Source organism: Phyllostomus discolor, chromosome 1 (assembly GCF_004126475.2).
Source record: "Phyllostomus discolor isolate MPI-MPIP mPhyDis1 chromosome 1, mPhyDis1.pri.v3, whole genome shotgun sequence".
Taxonomy (NCBI): Eukaryota; Metazoa; Chordata; class Mammalia; order Chiroptera; family Phyllostomidae; genus Phyllostomus; species Phyllostomus discolor.
Window position 1 is genome coordinate 217,512,820 of NC_040903.2, and position 27,981 is coordinate 217,540,800.

General features: G+C 46.4%; 1 protein-coding gene across 1 annotated transcript in view; it reads right to left on the reverse strand.

The window, feature by feature from the left end:
• PPP1R13B (protein phosphatase 1 regulatory subunit 13B) overlaps positions 1–27,981 on the reverse strand; it is a 62,450-nt gene that overhangs the window by 23,977 nt on the left and 10,492 nt on the right. Inside the window, exons 2-3 of the mRNA XM_036017640.1 lie at positions 8,004–8,151; positions 4,798–4,917 (exon numbers count right to left, since the gene is read on the reverse strand). Of these exons, the coding sequence (XP_035873533.1) occupies positions 4,798–4,917; positions 8,004–8,151 (268 nt within the window). The remainder of the gene's footprint in view (positions 1–4,797; positions 4,918–8,003; positions 8,152–27,981) is intronic.

Below are 27,981 nucleotides of genomic sequence, written 5' to 3' on the forward strand. Positions count from 1 at the left end.
TTGACTTATATCAACAAGTTTCTAACACTTAAAAATGGTCAAAATAGTAACCTTTATGTTGTGTATTTTACCACATGAAATTTGTTATTACAATTTTTAAAGGGTTTTTATGTGTTGGAAGACTAAAATAGAACTTGACATCCATAATGAAAAACCTGATGCAGAAAAGCTATTCTCACTAGCATTTTTTAAAAAAGGGCTTCACATGAGCCCTGGCTGGTATGGCTTAGTGGACTGGGCGCTGGCCTGCGAACCCAGGGGACACTGGCTCAATTCCCAGTCTAGGGCGCATGCCTGGGTTGCAGGCCAGGTCCCCAGTGGGAGGCGTGTGGGGTGGGACCGCACATTGATATTTCTCTCCCTCTCTTCCTCCCCATCTTTCTCTAGAAATAAATAAAATCTTTAAAAAATGGCTTCATATTAAACTAAAAAATTCTCCGCATGTCCTGTCATATTTTCACAAAAAGGTACCAGGTGGGTCTGTCGTCACAGGCACGCCTGTCATCAAGGGCCTGCGCCCCTCCTCTCGCCTCCCCAGCTTCTACGTGATGCCACCCCGAGAACTGCGGCGCTCCCCCACGCCGGCTTCATCACCTAGAGCACAGGGCTCCCGAGGGCCGTGAGCCTGGTGTTGAAGACAGACAGACACTCACTGTTTCCATTTCCCTCCTAGTGCTTTGAAAAGCCTGAAGAAGGAAGGTACCGTGCAAGTACTGCCTCCCCTTGAACCCTGCGTTCTCAGGGAGATGGTGCCCCCAAGGGGCACAGGCCGGTTCTTGGGAGACAAAACGCCCATCCTTCGTACATCAAGTGAAGGCGTACACAGTGCGCACACAGGTATACAGCAAACTGGCAGCAGAAGATGGAGGGACAAGAACAGAATCCCCCAAAAACAGGATCCCAGGGGGGCGGCGATATGGAAACAGGCAACCGATCGATGGTTCTCTCGCACATCGATATTTCACTCCCTTTTGTCCCTTCCCCTCCAAGAATAAATAAATAAAAGCTTTTTAAAAAGAATGTGCATAAGCACAGGCAGAGAAGCAGAGCAGAGGGCAGAGCGTCCCCGGTGGGGACGCACTCGGTGTCAGGGCAGGGGCGTGACCACCAAGGAAGGCTGCGGTGCGAGAGCGGGAGAAGGAACCACCCCCTTGCTCCTGCCAGCAGGGCTGCCATCCCTGGCTCAGCAAGTGCTGGCCAAGACGTGGGGAAAGGAGCCCCCATGCACGGTTGCTGGAGATGCAGATCGGTGCGGCCACTACACACAGCACTATGGAGTGTCCTCAGAAAATAAAAAATGGACTGTCTTATGACCCAGCAATTTCCACTTCCGGGCATTTATCCAAAGAAATCCAAAACGCTCATTTGAAAGAGTACAAGCACGCCTATGTTCACTGCAGTGTTATTTACAATAGCCAAGACCTGGAAACAACCCAGGGAAACAGCCCATCAGTAGATGAGCTGAAAAAGAAAAGGTGGTCCATGTGCACAGTGGAATATTACTTAGCCACATAAAAAATGAAACCTTACCATTTGCAACAGCATGGGTGAACTTAGAAAGTATTATGCTAAGTAAAATAAGTCAGAGAAAAACAAATACCATGTGATTTCACTTACATGTGGAGTCTGAAGAACGAAATAAATGAACCAGAAATAAACGCCTCAGAAACAGACTCATAGACACAGAGAACAATCTGAAGGCTGCCAGATGGGAAGGGGGTTAGGGGGCTGGTGAAAAAGATGGAAGGGATTAAGTAGTACAAATTACCAGTTACAAAAAATAGGCACAGCACAGGGAATATACTCAATAATATTGTAATCCACCATATATGGTGCCAGGCGGGTACCAGGGAGACAGCTTCGTAAATTACACACTTTTGTTATGACTCCAGACAGGTCTCTTAAGTATCCCTAACACTTCTAAACTTTATGCAGTTGAGACCCCCCCCCCCCCCAGGACATTAAGGGTTATGCCACACACGGTACCGACAAACAAAGTAAAACCACGCACAGCCAGGGAAGGGAGGCCACGCACGCGGGGAGAGCCCAGGCAGGGGTTCACACAAGCTCCTGGCACAAGAGCAGCGCTTCAGGGCGGGAACCCCTGGCAGGAGGATCCGGTGCAGAGGCAGGGAGGGCCCTTGTCAAAGGGGCACGTGGATGACAGCTGGACCTGGAGGCTTGGTCTCCTGACCCCGGGTGACCGGCAGCCAGCGGGACAAAAGCCAGAAGTGACGGTGCGCTGTAGACACACAGCGCGGCAACAGCAATGGCAGCTGTGGAGATGACCTTAAAGGAGAGAGCAGCTCATCTCAGGGGCAAAATGTTGCCTAAAGAAATTTTTTACAGCCGTGGCTGGTGTGGCTCAGTGGACGGAGCGCCTGACTGTGAACCAAAGGGTCACCAGTTCAACTCCCAGTCGGGGCACGTGCCTGGGTTGTGGGCCAGGTCCCCAGTGGGGGGTGCGTGAGAGGCAACCACCATTGATGTTTCTCTCCCTCTCTTTTCCCTCCCTTCCCCTCTAAAAATAAAGAAAATCTTTATTTAAAAAACCTTTTTTACAGAAGAATATCCTTTCGCTGTTTATTTTTTTAAACACCAGAAGTAACCCACAATCCCTGTTAAATAACAAATTAAGGGTCTCTTCACTGTATAGTGTCTGTGCTTTAGATAAAAAGACGCCCTTGTCTGTGTAACTTTTAACTCAGACAGAGGCAGTGTGTCCCCATGGTTCAAAGTGCAAAAGGCACAAACGGATGCACAGGGCGCAGCTCCCCTCCCTCCCTCCCTCCCTGGCCTGGCGGCCTCCCCCGCACTCCCACTCCCACCGGTACCAGCTTCTCGGTCTCCAGAGACGCTGCGGCCTCACAGAGCCAATATGGACACACGCAGTTCCCCATGCCCCTGCCACACAGAAGGCGGCGCGTGTGCATGCTGCTCCCCGTGGTGTGCCCGGGAGATGGGCGGGGCACAGAGCGTCTCCCCCTGCGGCTGCAGAGCAGCGCACCGCTCGACGCCCCACGGCCTGTCAGCCCGACGCCCGGTGGGCACGCAGGCTGCTCCTGTCAGAAATGCTCCGTGGGCAGCACTGAGTGCACGCCGCCTTCTGTGTGTGTCGGCACAGCTGCAGGGTGAGCTCTCAAAAGCGAGCTTGCTGGGTGAAAGGTTTTGCGCGTTGGCAAGCGGAACAGATGTTACCAAGGTGCACTCTGCAAAAGCTGCCAGCTGGCACTCCCGCGGCCGTGTGGACGCGCGCCCGTCTCTCAGCCCCCTCGCAGACGCTGTGTTCTTAAACGCTCCGATCTTCGCCAGGGCGGCCAGTGGAACAGGGGGTCAGTGTCTTCTTCATTAGGAGGAAGGCTGAACATCTTTTCATATAACCTACGGCTACGGTTACTTCCTTTTCTGAGAACTGCGTACATATTTGTATAGGCTACTCTTTTTTTTTTTTAAACTGGTTCTTTTGTGTGTGGGGGGGGGGGGGTTTAGGAGCCCTTTGCAGTGGTACCTCGGTACTTGTTGTTAATTGGTTCCAGAACTTGTGTCGAGTGCCGAAACTGATGAGCACCCAATGATGAGGCGTTTCTCTCTTGTGGGGCAGCGTTGTGACCAGTGTAAGTTCTAGCAAGTGTCACGAGTCCCGAGCAAGCGCTGAGTCTGGGAACATTTTTTTCTCATCAAAATGCAACGACTACAGGGTTTGCTGAGTTCTGAAGCCAACAAGTACCGAAGTATAACTGTCCATGTGACAGAAATGAGCCCTTAGCTAATGTGCTGTAAATGCTGTTTCCCAGTTGATCATTTGTGTTTTGAACTGCTTAAGGTGGTTATTGCTATGCACACAGTTTTGGGGTTGTTGGGTTTTTTTTTAATAATTCAGTTTGTCTTATCTTTTATGGCTTAGCATTACACTTAGAAAGGTCTTATGTACCATAAATTTTTTTAAAAGCCTATTTCCCAGAGTTCTTCTAATCTTTTCATGGTTTTATTTATTCTTTTTTCTTTCTTTCTTTCTTCTTCTTCTTCTTTTTTTAATATAAGGCCCTGACCTAGGCTCTGGACTGGAGTTTTGCTTTGTCTTTTTTTTAATTATTTTTTATTTTTAAGATTTTATTTATTCATTTTTAGAGAGAGGGGAAGAGAAATATCAATGTGTGGTTGCCTCTCACGCGTCCCCTACTGGGGATCTGGTCCATAACCCAGGCATGTGTTCTGACTGGGAATCAAACTGGTGACCCTTTGGTTCACAGTCAGGTGCGCTCAATCCACTGAACTACACCAGCCAGAGCACTTTTATTTATTCTTTAAAAATGTTTTTTTTTGTTTATTGATTTAAGAGAGAGAGAGAGAGAGAGAACAGCATTGTTGTTCCAAGAATTTATGCATTCATTGGTCGACTCTTTTATGTGCCCTGACCGAGGACTGAACCCCCAACCACGGTGTATCAGGATGATGCTCTGACCAACGGAGCTACCCGGACAGTGCATGGCTGCATTTATTCTTACAGTCTAGACATCCAACCCATCTGGTCGTTATTGAAAGCCATCCCTTTAAAGAGCAAGAGCCCTCCACACAGGTCTGAGTGCGTTACTGAACAGACCACAGGCCTGAGGAGGGAGCAGGGGCCGGTGCCCAAGGAGCAGGAGGGCACTGTCAGCCGCAGCGACAGTGAGACACCAACTCTCCTGCTTACCGCTGTGAGTGAAGGGAGAAAGAGCATCAATAATACTTATTCCTATTTTTTTAAATTAACTTTTACAGCAAAAATGAACACATGGGGGAAGAGCACTTATCTACCTTGTTCACTGCTCTCAGTTGGGGAATCCTCATGGCGAAGAAAAAATTTCACTTCTTCCCTTCGTGGCCCCCACTTCTGCAGATGTTCGTACATCATATGATCGAAGGGTATGGGACGCTCTAGAAGAAAAACACAACTCATTTCTTCAGAAACAAACCAACGACTTCCTACCAAAAGGAAAAACTGAAAGTGAATGTAAATAAATATGCATGTTTACTAGAATTCGGGAGCGCTACAAGCACAGACTCTAACTTGAATGAAGTGAAAGCGGGAGTACGACTGGGAAGTGACCCAGGCGACCGACCACTCAGCACAGGAAGTAAACATAAACGCAACTGCCCAGCGTTACCCAGGAAACACTGACCAACGCCCTTCACGGCACTTCTCATGAAGCGCTGAGCCCCCCCTCTTCCAAGGGACACATCGGATCCCTTGTTGTTCACCGAAATGCTGCACGTGGCAACAGCACGTGGAAAGGAAGAAGGGCACGCTTCCCGGCAATTCAGTGAGTCCACACAAACACTTGAACGTGAACGTGTGCAGCGGCACCATTCACAGTGGCCAAGAAGTTCAGCCCTGATGCCGTTAACTGAGGAATGAAGGAGTAAGATGTGGAGATCAGACAACGGCTATTCCTCCGCCAAGCAGCAGGAACTAGGCACCAACACACTCTTACAGCGCGCATGAAGCTCGGAAACGCTATTCTAGGTGAAAGCAGCTAGACAAGAGGGGCGCCAAGAGTGCGTGACCCCACGCCTGGGGGCACTGGAACAGCAAATGCGTCAGAGCCAGAAAGCAACCCAGTAGCCGCCTGGCTCTGGGGGAGGAGGGAACAGGGAGGCACAGAGACTGGTGATGGCTGCACAGCACCGCAAGTGTCCTAAAAACCACTCAATTTACATTTCAAAACAGTGGTTTTTATCTTATGTAAATTTTATCTCAAAGGGGAAAAAAAAGGAAATCTTGAAATATTCCCTCTACCGCTTGTATTTGAAACTGAGGAAGGACCCCTGGCTGATATGGCTCAGTGGGATGGGCAATGTCCTGCAAACTGAAAGGTTACCGGTTCAGTTCCCGGTCAGGGCACACACCTGGGTCGTGGGCCAGGTCCCAGGTTGGGGGAGTGCAAGAGGCAATGATCAATGTTTCTCTCCCTCCCTTCCCTTTTCTCTAAAAATTAATAAGTGAAATATTTTCAAAAATTAAAAAAAGAAAAAAGAAAGTGGGGAAGGATTATCAGCAAACCCTGAAGCTTCTAGAAAAGTCTGGGAGTGGCAGCACAGAACTGAACACTATCTTTTCTCCCTTCTGCTCATTCTGACAACTTGACTTCCCCGCAAGAGAAAGGACTCGGTGAGCTGCAGTCCTGTCACACGTTCTAGAGGTCCTGGGTGAGTCCAGGATTTCCACAAAAAAGAAGATCCTGCTGTTCGCAGACATGAGCACCCCATATGCTGCTGCCCTTTCCCCTTCCTGCAGGCGTAGGCAAGCTGGAGGGCACTTGAGGGCAAAGACAGAAATGGTCTCACTTCTGCTGAAAATGACAGATGAATAGATAAAGAAGGTATGGTATATGTATACAATAGAATACTACTTGGCAATAAAAAAAGAAATAAATCCAACTATTTGTAACAACATGGATGAACCTAGAGGATGTTATACTAAGTGAAATAAGTCAGATAAAGACAAATACCATATGATTTCACTTACATGTGGAATCTGAAAAACAAAATAAGTGAACAGAACAGAAGTAAACTCATAGATACAGAGAACAAACTGAGGGTTGCCAGATGGGAGGGGCGTGCGGGCTGGGTGAGGAAGGAGAAGGGACTGAGGAGGACAGATGGCCAGTCACACAGTCAGTCCCAGGGACTCGAGGTTCAGCTCAGCGTGGGAATGTGGTCGGCACCACTGTGATGACCACGTGGAAAGCCGGGCGGTGACCACTCTGTAAGGAACGAAGTGTCTGATCACCATGTCACATGCTGAAACTAGTGTCATATTGTGTGTCAACTGTGACCAAAACAAACTGTAAGCAGCGGTCACATCGGCAGTACCCGCACTAAACCTGGGACGAGACAGAGGAGACTGGCACAGCCCTGCGCGCGGTAACACTCTAACAGCGATGCTTTTCACCGCATAGTTAAAATGTGCTGGAAGAGCAGATCCTGACAGTTCCCACCACAAGAAAAAAACTCTGTACTGTGTGATGAACATGAGCCAGACTTACAGTGGTGGTCATTTCGCAACACAGGCAAATATTGAACCATGCTGTGCACCTGAAACTAACATAATGTTGTCAATCCTACCTCAATGGTAAAAACGTAAAAAAAAAGTCGAAGTCAGATGTCACTGATTATCCCTAAGTGCTCTTAAACACATCCCTCTGGATGCTCACCTACTTCGTCACCACCTCAGACTCGGAGTGCTGCCGCTGGTCACTCCCTGACTCTCCCACGCCGGGCTGCACAGTCGCCTCCTGCTACTGTAAAGGCTGCCCTCAGCAGAAGCCTACAGGCCTTGAGGGGGCCGGTCTGGTCTCTACCCTGCTGCCGCCCTCCCTCAACACTGTCTCAGGGGCACACACACCTTCTCTTGTCCTCCCTTCCCACTGCTCCCCTCGCTTAGTGTATCCTATTCTATCTAAAGTCAGCCCCTCCTTTAAGAGTCCAAATTATCTGGCAGAATTTTCTCTACTCACTAGTCCTATTAGCCACACTGCCCAGCTAGCTGACAGTCCTTAAATGTAGCACCGGCATTTACTCTTCCCACTTCAGTACGTATTTGTGGAGGGCCTACAACTTAAAGACTCTCATACACAGGGAAACAATGTCCCTGCCTTCATGAAGTCATCACTGGTAAAAGAAGAGCAGATGAACAACTCAACCCTAACTGACACAGCACTGTAAGGTTTCAGGGGACAGAGATCTTGGACTTGGCCGCAGTGGTATCAAGGAAGGCTTCACAGAGCCCTGGGTCTCCCTGCCCAGCTTACCTCAGATGGCTGCAGGGAGGGTCAGAGCACACCACACACCTGTTTAAGACCAGTGTCTGTAAAACCCTGTACCCCATCTAGTATCATACCAGTTTTTACTTTTATCACCCAACTCCTTATTGCCACAGGTAATGAAGAACTAGGAAAAATGCTGTACACTTGATGAACAGTTTTATGTCCTCAGTGACCTTTACAGGGTCCCACACATACCGTTTCCCCTCCACACTTCGGCTAAATGGCAACCACCTTCTCCAGGTTCCTTGCAAAATTCCACAACATCTCGACACGTTGTTTCTGGTGTTATGGGAACTTCCGTTAAAATTTGTTCATTGTTGCTCAAGAACACGGTTAATATCATCTGTAAGAGAAAAGATTAAAGCTGCAACTTAGAGACATTATCAGGAAGAGATTAATCTGCAAATTGAAAAGTGATCCCCCACCTCCTCACAGACACTCCCACCCACCCCATCCCTGCTCCCACCAAAACGCCTACAGGATCAGTTTTGGGAAATATAGAAACTGATTCTAAAGTTTATGTAGGCCCTGGTTGGTGTGGCTTAGTGCCTGAGCGCCAGACTGTGAACCAAAGGGTCGCCAGTTCAATTCCCAGTCAGGGCACAGTCCTGGGTTGTGGGCCAGGTCCCCAGTAGGGGGCGTGCAAGAGGCAACCACATAGTAATGTTTCTCTCCCTCTCTTTCTCTCGCTTCCCCTCTCTGTAAAATAAAAGTAATACATTCCAAATAAATAAATAAATAAATAAAGTTTATGTAGAAAAATTAAAATGTACAAAAAGTCAGGAAAGCTCCGAAAGAGAAGAGTACTGGGAGGGGACTACCCTTCCTGACATTATAAAGCCTCCGAACAACACAGCGCCAGCAGGCACACAGATCAGTGGGACCAACCATGAAGTACCGGGAACAGTAAATGGGAAACGATGGACGGCAAGCCTCTACAACGAATGGTGTCTGGGCAACTAAAACACCACCTGGAGCAAAATGGACTCACACTGCACACCATATAAATATTTAAATATAAATCATAAAATTATGAAAGTTCTGAAATAAAATGAGGTACATTCCTTTTTATAACTTTGGAGTACAGAAGCCCTTTCTAACTATGGCTCAAAACCCAGACACCATTAAAAAATTATATATTTAGGTAATTAAATAGAAGGCTCTTTTACAAAGCAAAAAAAAGACAAGCCGGGGGAAATATTCTCAACTCATATTACAAATAAAAGGCTGATCTCTTGGGCAACATACAAAGGACTCCTAAAATTGTTAACAAAAGACCAAAAATCCATTTACTTTTAAACTTTGGCTAAGAAAATACTGTATCACAGTAAAAGAAATGCAAGTGGCCCTAAAATATAAAAATACATCACAATATATTCAAAAAAATTAAAAATAGAAATTTTCCAGCATTTTTTTACCTTTAAAAAATCCTAAGAATTTGATTGATCTAAGATCTGAGGAGGTCATGTTGGAAGGGATTAAAAAAAAAACAACTCGAAAACACATAACTCTTAAAGTACTTTTAAACCAAAGACTTTCTCAGACAGCATTAGAGAGCATTGCTGTTCAATCTTTGATCAAAATCAGTAGAATAAAAATTATCCCCTAACTTTTCATCTTAAAATGCTTTCCCTTAGAAGAGCCGAAATTCCTAAGTTTTGAGACTGGACATCTTTGTACCGACGGCCCGATTTTACTTAGCAGAAACTGACCCCAGTTATGCGCTGGTCTGGCCAGTCTGCCCCCCCAGCAGCCCTCCCCGCTTCAGCGGCACCAGCCCGTCACGTGAACCCAGTGAGGTCACTCCCTCCTGAAAATGCGCGTGTTCGGGAGCTCTGCACTGCTAACAGAAGCCCGTTCCCAAGACATGTTTCCGGGAGCATGAACATGCTCCGGGTGTCTCTGCCGAGCCCTCGGAGGCTAAGGCTGTCCTCTAGCACACTCTCTCCTGCCTGCCTCAGGGGCTCGCATTCCCACAGCACCCTCTCGGGGGGTGCCTGGCCTGCGGGAGAAACCACAGACTCCCCGCTTCCTCGCAGCCCCCAGCCTTCAGCCCCAGTGCCTGCCCGTTCTGGACCTCGGCCGTGCCCCCTCAGCTCCAGTCCCGGCCTCCCAGGCTGCTGTCCCTCTGCCTTCCTGTTGGCCTGTAAATTCCTATTCACCATTCAAAACGCAGCTCGTATGCCACCACCTTTGCCAAACCTCTCTTCGCCACCTCTCACCAGGGAGGACAGCGTACCTTCTCTGGGACTAAGAATCTCCACTGTGGGTCTTTATGACATCAGAGCATGAACATGGCCCCCTCCCCTTGCTGGGCCTCTGCCCCTTCAAGCAGCCCACTTCCGAATCCCCCACTGCCCATCGCCTCGTCGATAACTAACACATGGCAGGCACACGAAAGCCTGGGTGGCTCCGTGAAGACCACACAGATATAAAGCCCCCGCCACGCCACAGCACGGAGGGACGCCGCAATAACCTACGTGACACGCCACCAGCCTGCTCAACAAGCAAGCATTTTTCCTTCTGTTCTTCTCAGATGCCATAAACACATTTCCATTTTATAAGAAATTAAAGTTACTTTTGCTCACTAACCTATAAGAGAAATTTATATTTAAAAAATGGGGGGCATTTGAATACTGAAACAAACGGCCTGGAACCTGCAGAACTGGGAATGACACAGTGATTCCTAGGTTCAGTGCGAGCAAGTCCAGGCTGAAAGGGCCTTCACGCTCGAAGTCCCACCACAACGTCTGGGACATATTTTTACTCTTGTTCACACAGTTATTTTACACTTCCGGTGGAAATGTCTTCACATGTGAGTTCACAGCCCCGCTTTCCCAGATCTTGTACTTCCCCACGCCATGCTTTCCACACCCAGAAGCAGAGGAACCGCCGGAGCCCCCTCCTGTGAGTGCGGCACCGCCGATCCCTGGGCACCTGCCGTTCCCTGGGCTCGGCCCTCGCTCCCCGCCCCCGTGCCTGCCGCAGCGCCCGCAGCCTGGTCTCCAAATGAACGACCAGCTAGTGAGTGTTATGCAATCACCTTGCTTCTGGAACACCAGGCTCCGCCCAGAACCAGGTCTCACATGCTCACTCCCCGACGGGCACAGAGCAGCCCTTTTTTAACGCTCAAAAGGGCTCAGCGTGCACTTACTTGCTCTGAAGAGCAGAGTTCTTTATGAACTTGCTGTCAGAATGAACAATGGCATGACACTATTTTGGGGGCACTTTTTTGAATTAACAAGGTTTTTCAGCTCGTGAATTAAGGTGTCATGAATCAACATGACAGGGGAGGGAGAGAAGAAGGAGAATAGCAGATATGTGAGTCTGAACACTGATTTTTTAAAGTTTTTTTTAATTAATTGATTTTTAGAAATAGAGGAATGGGGGGAGGGGGAGGGAGAGGGAAATATCCACCCATCTTCCACTTATTTCTACTGGGCTGGCCAAAAAGTCCGTTACATTTTTTCCGTCTAATGGCTCCAGCAGTGTTCAGTGTATTTGTTAGACTGCATCATGACAACTGTCATATCAGTGTGCATTTTTAAAAAATGTACCAAAATTGGTGAATTTTGTGTAGCCATTTTAATAGTGAAGATGGAAGAAGACATGCAACGTCTTCAGCATATCGTGCTTTATTATTTCAAGAAAGGTAAGAACACAACTGGAATGCAAGAAGAGGTTGCACAGTGTGTGGAGAAGGTGCTGTGACTGATCAAGCGTGTCAAAAGTGGTTTGTGAAGTTTCTTGCTACTACTGACATTTTGGCCAAGTAATTCTTTGCCGTGGAGCTGTCTTATGCATGGGAAGGTGTTTAGCAGCATCCCTGGCCTCTGCCCACTGGAAGCCAATAGCCGGAGTGGGGGGCAGGTAGCCTGACATGCTCAAAATATCCAAATCAATGAAGTTACTAGCTGAAAATGAAAAACACGTCTTTTATTTTACAGAAAAACCATACGGACTTTTTGGCCACCCCAACACATTCACTGGTTGATTCTTATCCCCGACTGGGGACTCGAACCCCCCATCTTGGTGTCTTGGGACAACAGTCTAGTTAACTGAACTGCTCAGCAAGAGCACGAACGCCGATTTTTAAAAACTAAGAAGACCCAGAAAACTTACGCAAAGATCACTGAAACATTACTTTGTAACTCTATCCTATAGTTTTCAGTAAACCTCTCTTTCCTAATCTTAGTGAAATTCATGTCCCCCAGTCTCTGTTACTCAACCACAGCAGGAACCGCCGCTGGCTCGCTGCCGCGCTGCCAGGGCCTGGAGAGCTGCCTGGCCCACGGCAGGCACTCAGTAGGCTCCCCCCCAAATTAGACAGAAAGTTCCCTTTGACAATGGGTTGAGACATGAAGGGTAGGAGCCTGCCTTCCCATCTTCAAGGTCTCTATAGAAAAAGAGTTGATCCACATCAGAGGGAAGGGAAAAAATTTAATTCTCACTGAAGGACATGCTTATTGATTTTTCAGAGTAAGAGGATGGGGGTGTGGGTGGGGGAGAGAGAAACACTGATGTGAGAGAAACACTGATCAGCTGCCTCCCATACACACGGCAACCGAGGATCAAACCCACAACCTAGGCACATGCCCTGACCGGGAATCGAATCCCCAGTCTTTGGGTGTATGGGACAATGCTCCAACCAACTGAGCCACCTGGCCAGGGCAAAAAAAAAAAAAAAATCACTTTAAAAAACGTTAGTGTATGCCCTGGCTGGTGTTCTCAGTGGATTCAATGCTGGCCTTCAAACTGAAAGGTCACCGGTTTGATTCCCAGTCAGGGCACATGCCTGGGCTGTGGGCCAGATACTCCACCTGGGGGCGTGTGAAAGGCGACGGACCGATGTATCTCTCACACACCAATGTTTTTCTCCCTCTCTTTCTCCCTCCCTTCTCCTTTCTCTAAAAATAAATAAATCTTTAAAAAATGTTAGTGTGAACGTCAGGTGCCTGCACACACCTATGGGACATTTGTCAGAACTCACTCAAACCCAGACATCACGGACATGCCTCATTAAAGCCTTGCCTTTTCCCACAAGGTGGTGCTGCAGGGTACTGGGGTGAGTTTTCCCCCTACTGTAAATATTTTGGGAAAAGAATTCACTCTAAAAGAAAATAAAGAAAGAGCCCTGACTGGTATGGCTCATTTGGCTGGGCATCGTCCCACAAAGCGAAAGGTCACCAGTCTGATTCCAGGGCAGAGCACATGCCTGGGTTGAGGGTTCGGTCCCTGACCGGTCCCCAGTTGGGAAACGCACAAGAGCACCAACAACAAAAAGGCGGTACTGACTCTGACCCCTGCTGATCCTTATTTTGGACATAGAACACTGATTCTCAAACCGCAGGTTGTGACCTACCAGTGGGCTACAAAATCAAGTGCCTCAGGACTAGTTTTGTTTTTTAACAGAACAGAATAGAGTAATATAAAACTATTTAAAAAAAAAAAGCAAGACCCAAATTGGGAGAAAACATAATGCACTTACACCTTTAACATACACAGAACTCTTGAGACTCAACAATAAGAAAACAAAGGACCCAGTTAAAAAAAACCCAACTCATCAAAGAAGACACACAGATGGCAAATAAGGACATGAAAAGATGTGCAACATCATACGTCATTAGGAAACTGAAAATAAACAATGAGACACCACCACACGCCCTTCAGGACGACCAGAACCCGGAACACTGACACCACCACGTGCTGGTGCAGGTGCAGGTGTGGGGCACGGGGAACTCGCTGGTGGGGTGCAAATGGTGCAGCCCCTGGAAGACAGTCCCACAGTTTCTGACAAAGCTAAACATGCTCTCACTGTAGGATCTAGTGATTGAAACCCTCGGTATTTACTCAAGTGAACCGAAAACTTACATACACACGAAAACGTACACACAAATATCTGTAGCTGCTTTATTCCTAAATGTTAGAACTTGGAAGCCACTGAGACATCCTCCAGTAGGTGATGGATACATAAAATGTCTGTGCAGACAGTGGAATTTTATTCAGTGACACAAAGAAATGAGCTATCGAGTCAGCCAGATGGATGTGGAGGAATCTTAAATGCCTACTGCTAAGTGAAAGAAGTCTGAAAAAAACTGCATACTGTGTGATTCCAGTCATGTGACATTCTGGAAAAGGCAACACCATGGAGACAAGAGTCAGTGGCTGCCCTGAGGCTGGGCAGGGATGAGCATGGGCGCGCAGGGGATGTTCAGGGCAGGGGAACTATGCCGTCCAGTGCTCCAGTGGTGAAAAGATGATAGTACTTATGTTAAGACCCACAGAGCTGTACAACGTAAAGCGTGAACCTCCATGTAAACTATGGGCTTTTTTTTTTTTTTTTACAATTAATGTTCATCAAGTGTAACAGATGGACCACACTAATGCAAGATGTTATAATAGAGTAAACCATGAGGCTTGATTTTTGTGTAAACCTAAAACTGCTCTAAAAAATAAAGTCTATTAATTTAAATTGAAAATAAAGCAGTCCATCACACATGGTCAGTGCTGTCTCCTGAAAGTCTGACTACATACAGGAGTGGGCAAAAGGCGGTTTACAGTTGTAATACAAACAGATAATATGATAGTTAATAATAATACAAGCGTGAACTCCATGCTTTGCGTACTCACAACTGCAGCCCTACTGCTGCCCCACCCTGCATACCAAACACACAGAGAGGTGTGAATGTGGGTGTGTGCGAGTGTGACTGAGGCACCTGCACAGGGGCTTCCTAGTGGGCCACCCCTCTCAGGGCCTCAGGAACCCCCGGACGCAATGCAGAAGCACTGCCCGGGTAGGAAAGCACTCCCATCCCGCTTACCAGGGCTCAGTGTCAGGCACTGTGATGCGCACTCATGCCCGCCCGGTTCACACCAGCTCAGTGTGCCAGACACCACCCTTCCTTCCTCTCACAGGTCAGGGGAGCGGGGCCTGGAGAAGCTAAGTCACCTCTTCAAAGTTACTGAGCTGACAAATACGAGTGCTATCAAGCCCTGGTCCGACTCCAAGGCTACGAGCTGAACCGATCCTTTAAACTGCTTCAAAATAAAAAAGGAAAGACAGCAAAAGTTTTAATAAATACCTTGCTACCTACAATATACGCCTCATTATTTCATAACCTCTCAAATTAACTGGTTTATCTAGTTTTTATAGCTGAAACTATCTAAAATGCAAAGTTAATCATTAGACAAGGGAACCAGAACAAAGAATCATGCTTTTCTAAATAATCAACTATAAAGATTATCTCACTAAAACTATGTAAATGTTTTAATTTTTTTATTCTAACCTGAGGATTTATTTATTATTATTTATTTTTTTTAGAGAGAGAGAGAAACATGTCAATTAATTGCCTCCCATTTGTGTCCTGACCAGGGATCGAACTCACAATATAGGTATGTGCCCTGACTGGGAGTCAAACCCACAACCTTTTGGTGTAGGGGATGATGCTCCAACCAACTGAGCCACCCAGTCAGGGCTAAGTCTTCTTGACCTTTCAAAAATTCAACTTAGGTATACCAACAATTCTCAAAATAAGACTTCCTCTTTCTACATATTTTTTGTAAAATTCAAGATAATATAGTCCCATATGCAGTTTAAAAAAAAATCTACTCCTTGGTACATACCTAAGAGAATTAAAACATGTCTACACAAAAACTTGAACACAAATATTTATGGAGGCATTATTCGTAATAGCCAAAAAGTGGAAACAGCACAAACTGATGAATGGATGAACACAATGTGATCTGTGTATTCAACGGAATATTACTTGGTCAAAAAAGGAATGACGTCAATGCCACACATGGATGAACTTCAGAAGCATCATGCTAAGTGAAAGAAGCCAGGAAGAAAGGCCACATCTCGCACAGCTCTCGTTACAGGAGCTGTCCAGGAGAGACAACCCAGAGACGGAAAGTGGGCCAGCTGATCCTGAGGCTGTGAATTACACACCAATTAAGCTGTTGTTTTTTAAATCGAGCTGTGCCAATCATTCAACCTATATAATCATCACATCATCTCCTTGTATATGTTTTTCTTTTCTCAAGTAATAAACATTTATAGTTGTACAAGTCTTGTTTTATCACGTCTGTTAATACCAAAAGTTGAGTACTAATCCTTTTTCCAGCAAGAAACAAAGCTTAAAACAACAAAGATAATTAGCAAAACTGTGTCTCTGAAGAACACCTAATACAGTGATTTTCATAATTTTTCATCTCATGGACACACATAAACTAGTTACTAAAATTTTGCAGCACACCAAAAACTGTATTTTTGACCAATCTAACAAAAAATAGGTAAAATTTTGGTTCATTCACACTGGACAGCTACTGTTGTGTTGGCTGTTGTCATTTTTTAATTTGACAATCTAAGGGAAAAGAGGTTAGTGCCCCTGACTAAATAGTCAGGTATTGCATGTTTTAGAAATTCTGCAGCCCATTAATTGAAAATCACTGCCTTAATATAATCATGTGTATAGATTCACCACAGTAAATACTATGATACAAATCAGAATGCAATTTACAAAGGAAAAGTAAGTCCAACAGCACCCCAATCTTTTTACAAATGATTCTGTCCATTTTCTCTTTCAGAGTTGAGCCAGTTCTTAAAAAGTAAGATGCTACTTTGAATTTGCTTATCATACTCTGAGTTACTGTTTTCAAAATGTCTCTCATCGTTAGAAAACTAAGCAAACTCAAATGGGGAAAACAAAAGTCCCAGGGCCCGGAGATTACTTATGCTGTCTACAAAGGAAAAACACTTAGACAGAAGTCCCTTTAAAAAGAATCTAAATTCAGTCCCTAATGACATGAGCCATGATAAGACATGCTCATGAAACAAGACAGACCACTACTGTCACAGCAGAGTGACAGGGTGGGTGAAGCGTCACCTAATTACGTGAGTCCCACAGAAGGAACTGTGCAGGGTTCCCGCTGTTCACTAAGCACTGTAACCGGGATCTAGAAACCATTGTGAGAAAGAACACTAAACACTAATTTACTAATCTCGGATGAAACCTATTATGAAAAAAAGACTTGCCTAAGCTTTGTTGTCAACCTGAAAAAGTAAAACCTCAAAGCTTTTAAAAAGTTTTCACCATAAATAGCTCATTCCTATTCTATGCCTAGGGAAATTGCTTGTTGGCGTAAGGCACACACATACAGGGCTGTACACTTTTCCTTTCTCCAAATTCTGCTAGTGCTAACGTATTTTAAGTGTCTCAAGTCAGAGTGGAGTTTGTAACAGGACATGTTGTATCACAGGACTCTCAAGGTCCGCTGGTTGTGAGCCAAACTGCTGTCTCCGCGCTCGCTGTGCTCACGGAGTGGCTCTGTCGCCCGCACCGTGTCGCTGATCCCCAACAGGCCTGCGAGTGAGGTGCTAGGGTGACCTTGTCCCTGTAGACCGACTGGGGGATGCCCAAGGTCACACGACTAGGAAGTGCCAGAGTGTCTGACCCAAAAGTGTCTGACTCCAAAGCTTAAATTTCTATCCAATAGCTCAGGAACAAAACAGTGCTTAAATGGATGATCACTTAAAACAATAAACAAAAAAATACACAGCTATTCAAGTTCTTCAACTTTACATATAAAACTGTAAGAAACAATCTTTACCCAAAGTGTCAGAAGCATCGAGTCAAACTATTTTTTACAGTGGGAGAGCCTACTTTATTATACATACAATGTACATGTACATTTGAAAAGTGAAACATTTTAAGTATGAATATAAAAGAGTAAATTAGTAAAAATTCAATATAAAATCAAAAGATGAATGTACTTAGCCTAGACTGCCTACGGGCAGAAAAAATTCCTACTAGAGAGAAGCTGAAATGAAAACTGATGCCTTCCACTCACAAATTTATCTCTTTTTTTGACCTGGCTGGGGTCCTGAAGCTTGGGTACGCTCAGATACCAAGAGAGCCTTTGTACCATTTGCAGAATTTCAACACCATTTCTTCTGAAGAATTACATATTTCATCATTTATTAAAACAAATGGGCTGTACATGAGGTTTCCTATTATTATATGAGCATATTTTTTACCTTTCCAAACAACAGCCTCTGTTACGGAGAGTGACTGAATTTCTGCATCTAACATTGCCAAGAGGTCACACGTTTCTGAAAGGGAAAAGAATGGGCATTTTCTCAGCACCCCCAGATAATCACACCCCAACTGATTCAGTCTTCTCAAGCTCAGAGACCCCAGGTGGGGCGGCTCCCAGAGGACAGCTCCCTCCCTGCCTCTCTGGCACTCACACTTGGGCAAGTGCCAGGGGTCACACGTATTTCACATGCCCATCCCTCTCACACTGCTGACTCAACTCGGGGAGACAGCCGACACAAAATGGCTTTCATTCCACAAGTCTTTGCTAGGGCGCGCGCTGTGCCAGGCCCTGGAGAGGCAGTGCCGACAGCAGACAGGGTTCTTGCCCTCGTGGAGTTTTGTTTGATTACAGTCTGGGGAAAGCGACAAAGCAGGTAGAACATACAGTATGATGGGTGGTGATGCAGAAAAACAAAGCAGGCAAAGGACCCTGGGGATACGACACTTATTTTTAAATAAGGTACTTAGGAAGGGCCTCACTGGCCCTGGCCAGAGAGCTAAGTCGGTTAGATACGCCAATGTTGCAGGTTCGATCTCCGTTCAGCGCACATACAGGAGGCAACAATGAAGGCACAAATAAGTGGAACAATAAATAGATGTTTCTTTCTACACTCAATTTTAAAAAGGAAGAAAAAGGCCTCAGCCCTGGCTGGTGTGGCTCACTGGTTGAGTGCTGGCCTGTGAACAAAAGGGTCGCCAGTTCCATTCCCAGTCAGGGCTCCTGCCTGGGTTGTGGGCCAGGTCCCAACTGAATGTCTGCTAAGATTCCAAATCCACAAGCAGTCAGTTTGGCTGGAGCACCAAAATCAATGGGGGGAGAGTAGGAGACGAGAGGGAAACTACTAATTGGCCCTTTGCGCAGAGAAAGACTGGAAGCACTCAGAGGGCCCCGAGCTGAGAAGCGGCAGGACGTGGCAATGGCTGCTCTGTGCAGAGCAGAGGGAGGGGCAAGAGCACAGACACAGAGAGGGCGCTCAGGAGACTGTCAGGAGTGTCCAGGAGGGAGGGAGTCCTGCGGGTCGTGCAGAACGGAAGCTGGGCAGACACAGAAGCGGCTGACAGGCCCTGCTGATGGAGTGCGTGTGGACTAAAAGGGAAAGAGCCTGCCAGGCACAGCAGGTCGGCCACACCTGCTGATGAGGTTCCCAGAGCTGCCCCAGCTCCTGCTCCACCTGAAGATTCTGTGGTTCGGCTCTCCCTCCAGTGTCTTTCCAATAAAGTCCCCCCTTTTCTGAGAGGTTAGAAAATAAGGGTTGGTTTCTGCCACTTGCAACCAAAATGAACTCAAGTACTAACACTGTCATTTTACAACGAGAAACCTGAGGGATAAAAGGAAGGTCCAGCAGTCATCAAGGCACTGATGTTCCTGGGTAGCTGAGTTCAGATGTGAAGCGTCCGCCTGTGTTGTGATAGAAGGCTGTGCCTGTTCCATCACAACACACTGCCTCCCAGGCCTGGAGAGCGTACAATGGAAACAAAACCCAAAGGGGGCAAGGGCAGGCAGTACAAGCCAGCAAGAACAGCAGCTTCAGTCCCAGTAATTCCACAGGAAGCATGAGAAGCGGGAACCGTCCTCCCTTCCCTGCACTCCGTGGAGTCAAGAGCCTCCGCAACTCTGTTCTGCAAACACAGGGCACTCCCCATTCTGTGCCCACTTGAAAGCTCTGGCTGTTCTCATCCAGAAAAGGAGAGGAAATGGGGCTCAGACTGGCAGATCACCTTTCCCCTGGTCTTGTCTCGCTACAGTGCCAGAAAGTTCTCTTTCCCCACTGGTCTCAAAAATGCTTAATGTATTATTGTTGGCTCAGCACTCAGGAAGTTCTCATTAAGATCTATATTTCATTTATGTATTTATAGAGAGACAGGGAGGGAGGGAGAAAGAGAGGGATCGAAACACCAATGTGTGGTTGCCTCTTGTGTGCCCCCTACTGGGGACCTGGCCCACAACCCAGGCAAGTGCCCTGACTGGGAATTGAACCAGTGGGCCTGTTGGTTTGCAGGCTGCTGCTCAATCCACTGAGCCCCACCAGTCAGGGCAAGATCCATATTTTGACACAAAAATAAAATACTGTGTTCCCTAAGGTAACATTTATACTAGTCCTATTAATACCATCAAATTTGAGAGTACAACATATAGGTGTCTCGATTTCCCCCCCTAATAGTCACTAAAGTTGTTTGGAGAAAAAGATAAAAAAATATTTTTTGATAATTTGAGTTACTTTAGAGTAAATTTGAGCTTCTTAAATCTTAGAGTAGATTAAGCTTCTTAACCCTTTTGTTAAGTATTCAACTCAATGAAATGTGAGAGTTTCAAATCAAGGCTATCACAAAGATCAGCCATCAAATCTCAGAGCCAGACGGAACCTAATCTAATCACCACTCTTTCTCCATTTTACAGATGAGGAAGCAGAAGCCCAGAGGAGGAAATAATCTGTCAAGGTTAATAAATCTGTTTAGTAACAAAACCAAGACAGAAATCAGGTCTCTTGATTCTCAGCCTGGCAGGCTGCTTCCCTCTCAGCAGTTTATTTAGTTACACTGTTTACTTAATGTTAAATGAGAAGGTCTGTAAAATGTCTAGCAAGGAATCTGATACACAACACGCTCTCAAATCTAATTCCCTTTGTCTCTTATTCATTTAAATACCTGACAACAATTTTGGGCACTGGAAAAGTTAGGAAAAACCCCAGGACTGTTAAAATTATAGAAATGAACTGAAATTAAGTCACAAAAGGGAACCATGAGGTCTTAGCTTGGGTAGCTCAGTTGGTTAGAGCGTCATCCCAGTGCACCAAGGTTGCAGGTTTGATCCCCAGTTGGGGCACACACAAGAATCAACCAATGAGTGCATCAATAAGTAGAATAACAAACTCATCTCCATCTCTCTCTCTCCTCCACCCCCAAAATCAATTCTAAAAAAAGAGAGCGAGCCCTGGCTGATGTGGCTCAGAGGATTGAGCGCCGGACTGCGAAACAAAAGGCTGCCTGGTTGGTTCCGGTAACAGCAACTGCCTGGGTTGTGGGCCAACTCCTGGTGGGGTGGGGGGGTTGCACGAGAGGCAACCACACACTGATATTTCTCTCCCTTTCTTTCTCCCTCCTTCCCCTTCTCTAGAAAGAAAGAAATAAAATCTTCAAAAAAAACATAAAATAAAAACAGAACCATCAAACAAAATTGACACAGGAACATGTAATCAAGTGCAAATTATAAATGGTGGCTGATCATAAAATAGACCTGTAATATACTTTGAAAATATTCTACAAGGGCTCCATAAATATCAATCAGACTCTGGAAAATGTAAGCTAAATGACACCATTTTGTTAATAATAAATCAGTGCAAGCCATTCACTTGGGATATAGGAATTGGGGTGACTATATAATTAAGAACAAACATGGGCACTTGGAGTGAAAAAGAGCTATCTGATAAGACTGTCAGGACAATGGGTGAAAATCAAGACTTCCCCTGCATACCCAATATAAATCATGCCTATGGAAAATTACACCATTTCACCCAAAAGAAAACACTCTCCAAGATGAGTACACAAAGCAACAAATATTTTAAAAATCAGGTCTAAAGAGAAAACAAAAAGCCACAGAATAGATTTTTTCATGAAGATTCATCACGCCTATCTACTTTACCAGCAGATGAAAGGTAAGCCCTGTAAGATAACCCATCAATACACCGCCCCCCCACACACAATTTTTCCCAATCCTTTATCCAACAGGAACACGGGAAAGGGCCAGTGAGGGTATGCAAGTGGAAGAGGAAGGCACATCATCCCCAGTTTACAGAGGCAGAAGCAGCGTCAAGAGAGGCTCGACACCTCGCTCAACGTCCAAACCTAAACTCAGGGATGACTCCAAAAGCCCTACTACATGTTGCCCGAGAGAGTCTCAGGTCTCTTTCAGGACAGGCATCAGGCATCACAACTTGGGGGGCCACCTCTCTCCCTCCCTTCAAGGTGAGGTGGACAATGTTTTTATTCTCAAAAGAGAATGAAAGGAGGGGACAGAGAGGTGTTTCCAGGTGCTGGGCGCACCTGACCCATCTGTAGGCCTTGTCTCTTTCACCCAAGGCCAGCAAAAGTCCATGGAAATAAGGACTCAGATCCCCAGATCTGAGCCCCACCAGACAACCAATATCCCACATCCGAGCAATCAAATGACCTTAGAAATCCAAACTGCAGGGCCCAACGCGCCCACCAAGGGTTCTGCAGTCCAGCAGTCTTCTGTCTCAGCTGCCATGTCCAGCAGGGATAGTGGTGGCTCACGTACTGCCTCCCTCTGTGCTGGACCTCATGCTGGGTATCTGTCTCCACGCGTTCTACTGTTCAGTCCTGCCAGAAATCCAGTGGAGGGTCTTTGGCCTTTTAAAACTATTTCCTTTATTATTTTTGGGATGGCAAATCAAAATACATATCTATTTTTTAACAGAGCCTAATGTAACAATAAAGAAAATTAAAAATAGTCCCCCTAATGATCTATACTTTAAACAGCTGGTATACGAAGTCTGTCCAGAAAAAGCCCAGCCATTGTTCATATGATGAGAACAGCCTGCAGCACATGGATGTAACCCGGCAGCCAAGGGGAGTGGACTGGAATGCTCATGCGTGAACAGTGATGCCTTCACTGCACTAGTCAGTGGGGGCGGTAGACGCCACTGAGTGAGCATGCGTGCGGTGTGGCCGTCGCATTCAAAGTGACCGAGTGAGCAGAGCAACGAGTCCACATCAACTTTTGTGTTAAGCTTGAACATTCTTCCGCAGAAGCTATTCGGATGATTCAGAAGGCTTTCAGAGACGATGCAGTGAGTGTGGCGCAAACACAAGCGTGTGGCACAAACACGCCAAAGACGGTCCAGAATCTGTTGAGAGTGACCCACGCTCTGGAAGGCCTGCAGCAAGCAGAGCACCTGAGACTGTTGAGCGTGTGCAGGCTGCAGTCAACAGAGATCCGCAACCGACAGTGTGAGGACTGGGAGCGGAGCTCCAGGTTCCAGAAACTACTGTGTCCGAGATTCTGACGCAGGATCCTGCCATGAAATGTGTCGTGGCAAAATTCGTTCCGTGGCGTCTGCTACCAGAGCAGAAGGAACAGCGTGCTGCAGTTGCCAGTGACTTGATTCAGACGGCTGCCAGTGACCTGGATTTCCTCAAGAAGGTCATGACTGGAGATGATCCGTGGGTCTGCAGGCTCGCACGACCACGACAGGGAGGCCCAGTGGAAGCTGCCTGGTTTTCCACACCCGAAGAAGGTACGGCAAAGTCGCAGCAAGGCCAAGACCATGTAACTGTGTTTTCTGGTTGGGAAGGTGCTGTCCATCAAGAGTCTGCTCGCCCCTCCAGACCAAATGATTAACAAGGAGCATGACCTGTGTTCTTCGTCAGCTGAGAGATGCAATACTGATGAAAATGGCCGTAGGCTGTGGGTAACCGGTGATTGGCAGCTTCACCACAACAACACGCTCATTCATGCATCACGTCTCGTGCAGATTTTTTGGTGAAACATTAAATCACCCTAGGTGACCCAGCCCTACTACAGCCCAGATTTGGTGCCCTGCAACTTCTGGCTTTTCCCAAAACTACAATCACCTTTGAAAGGGAAGAGATTTCAGACTGTCAAGGAGATTCAGGAAAATAAGACGGGGCAGCTGATGATGATTCCAACAAAGGATTTTGCAAAGTGTTTTGTATAATGGAAGAGACACTGGGAGAACTGTGTGAGGTCCCAAAGTGCCTACTTTGAAGAGGACTGAGACCTCATTGTCCTGTGTACAAGGTTTCTCGTATTTTCTTCAGTAAATGTCTTTTTTTTCATAGTATATGGCTAGATACTTTCTGGACAGTACCAGAAAGTAACCTTTCAGACTGTTATCTGCACCACCAACTCTTCTCTTCTTATAATGAGACCACATTAAGTAGAATGTTTTTTCAGCCAACACTGTATTTTGGACACTCTTCATGAGAACACACAGTTCTACTTCACTATTTTTAAGCTATATAATATTTTCCTATATGGCCACGCCATAATTCATTCAGAGACGGGCACTGTTACTTTCATTTTACAGAGGAGGAGATAAGCTCCAACAGGCTGTGTAACTTGTCTAAGGTCGCACAGCTAGTAAGTGACAGGGCTCAGGCTGGCTCCAGGCTTCCTGACTCCGAAGCCTGAGGTCTCATCTCAAACACTCCTGTCCCACCATGCACTTATTTTGCACGTTTCCAGCAACTAGCCTATGAAATCCTTGAAGACAGCAATTACAGTGTCTTCAGTCTCCAGTGCCTGGCACTGTTTTGGCGCATTGTAAAAGTTGGCAAACAGCTGTTGTTGGATACTTACTGAAGGCCACCTTTTCCGCTCTACACTGATCTTCCCTACAACGCCATTCACAGTTTCCATGATGCCTGCTGTGGGGCACAAACACATCTGCTGCCACTAGAAGATGTGTTTGTCCAACACCGTGCACAGAGCTGCCTCCCACTGTAAGCCTCCCACTTGGCCTCGCTCCGCCTCGGAGCTCTGCAGTGAAACTCGGAGCCCGGCCGCTTCCCCACGAGCTTCCCTGACGGAGGGCTGGGGCGTGGAGGTCCCCCTGCTCCAGCTCCAACACAACACAACATCGTAAGAAGTCAGCACCAGCCCCAGCCAGCCAGGTAGGTCAGCTGGGTGGGGCACCGTGCCAATATGCCACAGTTGTGGGTTTGATCCTCAGTCAGGGCACATAAAAGAATCAACCCACCAGTGTATAAATAAGTGGAACAGATCAATAAACCAATGTTTGTTTCTTTCTCTTTCTCCCTCTCTCCCCCTTCTCTCTCTTTCTCAAAAAAAAAAAAGTTAGCACTAGGAAGGATTAATTATTTGGATAATTATTATATTAATTATCTTAATTATTTGGCCCCCTCCTCACTTTGTAGTAATAGAGATTGCAAATCATCGTCTTATGAGGAACAACTAAGGCTTCCACTCACAAGAAAACAAAAGTTCCAAAACAAACTTTTGTTTGTTTGGCAGTTAAACACAGACTGTGCTGAGTACTCTTTGGGGAGGGGGCAGGACACGAAGGCAGGGAGATTCTGCGCACAGCCCACAAGACAGGCCCCATCTCCGCCCCCCGGACCTGGAGCTGAGAGGAGACGCCAGGGACTACGGTGAGAAGTGCCACGAGGTCCCACGGACGGCTGCCCAGCCCTGAGGCCAGTGTCGGGGAAGACTTGCCACAGGAAACAACACATAGGCTGAGACCAAAGGGGACAGCCATGGGGGGAGTGGAAGACTGTCTAGGAGCCGAGGGTGGGCAGATTAGGCTGGGCAGCTGGGTGGGGTCGCCAATCAATGACAGATGAAAACAGCCGTGATTAAATACTGACCCCAATTAGGCACTGCTTTCTTCGGTGCCAGAAACCTGACGTTTAAACAACACACCATGACCTGGTTATGTTTCCAGGCACGCTCCCCTCTAGAAGGCAATGGACCTCCTCTTAAATGCTTGTCCCTTGATAAACAGGGATCCTTTTATATTTTGTTTTTATTTTTTATGCTTTTCTACTCTACAAACACCACCAGAAGGTGGAAATCTCAAAATAGCCCTCTTGTGTCAGAACACACGGATGGAGAAAAGACTGGGTAGTCTCCCCAGTCACAGCGGGGCCGGTGGAATATTTGAGAGTCACTGAGTTATAACAGCACTAGTAATTAAATGTTGACAGAATCATTCTTTCAAATATTTTCTAATTTTAATTATAATCCTAAATCCTTTAATTATTAATTACACTACTTCTGTGGTGGTTAAACAGCCTCAATGTTGCAGCAAACAAGAAAATTAATTACCCAAAGACATCCATTATAAAGGATCCTCACAAAATTACAATTTAACATTTTTTTCTTTACCTGTGAAAACTTGTTCAATGCATGTCTGAAATTAAGCAGTCTCCAAAGCAAGAATGTCTTTAAAATGTATCACTGACACAAAGTCATCTAACATTTTGGAAGAGGAAATGTTTGGGGGATAATGACACAGATCTACAGCGTTTGCTGTAGGTCAGCAACTGCTGTAGGTTCTTTACAGTATGACAGAGCTGCTGGCCACACAGGGCTACTGAGAACGTAAGGCTGGCTAGTTCAAAGTGAAATGTGTTCTGTGTATAAAACATGTTCTCGAATTTGAAAGCCTTAGCATGAAAAAATGTTAAAACAACTCATTAATAATGTTTTAATATTATCTACTTGTTTAAATAATACTTTGGGGATAGTGACTGAAATAAAATATATTATTAAAATTAATTTCACTTCTTTTTCACTTTTTATGTGGCTCACATTATGTTTCTCTTGGACAGAGCTCATCTAAACTGTATCCAGTTTGGGGAGGACTGGCAGGGGGAGGGGCGGGGATGGGAGTAAAAGAAAACTGTACTGAAGCAATTAAAATTTTTTTTTAATTGGTCCCAGGTTCTTTTTTTTTTTTTAAAGGTTTTATTTATTTATTTTTAGAGAGGGAAGGGAGGGGAGAGACAGACAGACAGACAGACAGACACAGACACCAATGTGCGGTTGCTGGGGGTTCTGGCCTGCAACCCAGGAATGTACCCTGGCTGGGAATCGAACCTGGGACACTTTGGTTCCCAGCCCGCGCTCAATCCACTGAGCTACGCCAGCCAGGGCGCAATTAAAATTTTTAAAAAATGGAAAAAATGTATCCAGCTGCTGTCTACATTATTGATATTGTTTACTCTCTCTTGCAACTCAGTCATCATGAACTTCACCGCCCTGTGTGTAGTCTGTAATTGCCATCTCTTCGGTGTTGACTTAGGTCAGGCTGTCCACCCTCAGACCTCAGACCCAAACTCAGGCTGTGCTTAAAGCTGTGTTTTTCTGTGGTTTCCAGCAGTCTGTCTGCCCACAGCTACACCCTTCTAGCAACCTCAGATGCAGAGTCTAAAGATTTAGAAGCTAAGTAAATTAGAACTGTGCGACATGCAAGAATAAAAGGTTAAGCGAGGGCTAAAGAGGTTCTTCTACAAACTGGCTTCAATGTCAGCGTCTCTGACAACATTCTGACTGCTCAGGGACCCTGCTCTGCCTTGACTGCCCCGACAGACTCCTCTCCTCGACTCCAGACACCTGGCGTCAACTTTAACTTAGACCGGAGCACTCCGCAACTCAGCGTGAAACCCTTCATCAGTAGTTTCACTTGGAGAAGGTGAGAACGTTCTGGAGATGGATGGTGGTGGTAATTGCTGAACATCGTCAACGTCCTTGATGTCACAGAACTCTATGCTTAAAAACAGTTCAAACGGGCCATAGCTGGTGTGGCTCAGTGGACTGAGTGCCGGCCTGCACACCGAAAGGTCACTGGTTTGAGTCAGGACTCATGTCTGGGTTGGGGGCCAGGTCCCCGGTTGGCCGATGCATGTTTCTCTTCACACATCAATGTTTCTCTCCCTCTTTCTCCCTATCCTCCCCTCTTTCTCCCTATCCTCCCCCTCTTTCTAAAATAAATACATAAAAATAATTATGAATAAAATTGTTTATAAAAATAGTTAAAATGGTAAACTTCATGTTGTTTATATTTTACCACAATGTAAAAAACAGCCTTCGACAGTCTCACATCTTTCTCAGGACCAGCCGTGCCCTCAGGACCTGACCTCGGCCTGCCTTTCTCGCCTCCCCCTTGCTTCATCTGGCCTCACGTTCCAGCACCTTCCGGCAGCAACCAGACCGCGATGCCCTGCGCATGTTAAACTCTGCACCTCAAAACCCTTCCCTATCACGTCCACCCCCTTTCCTCACCCCTCTGAACTCCAGCGTCACCTCCTTGGTGAAAAGTCCCCTGGCATCCCAAGCAGACTCCTGGCTCCACTGAGCCCCAACACGCCTTGCCACTCAGGCAACCCTTATCTCTCAGATGGCATTTTTTGTTCACGTGCTTGCTCCCTGCTGTGAGCTCACGGAGAGCAGGGACTGTGCCCAGCCCCAGCACACACGCAGCACGTAAGCGATGCGCCCTGAATGCGCACAGAGGCCGCTCAGTAAGCAAGTACCTGCTGGAGGCCTGCCTAAGCACCGGGCGTGCCGC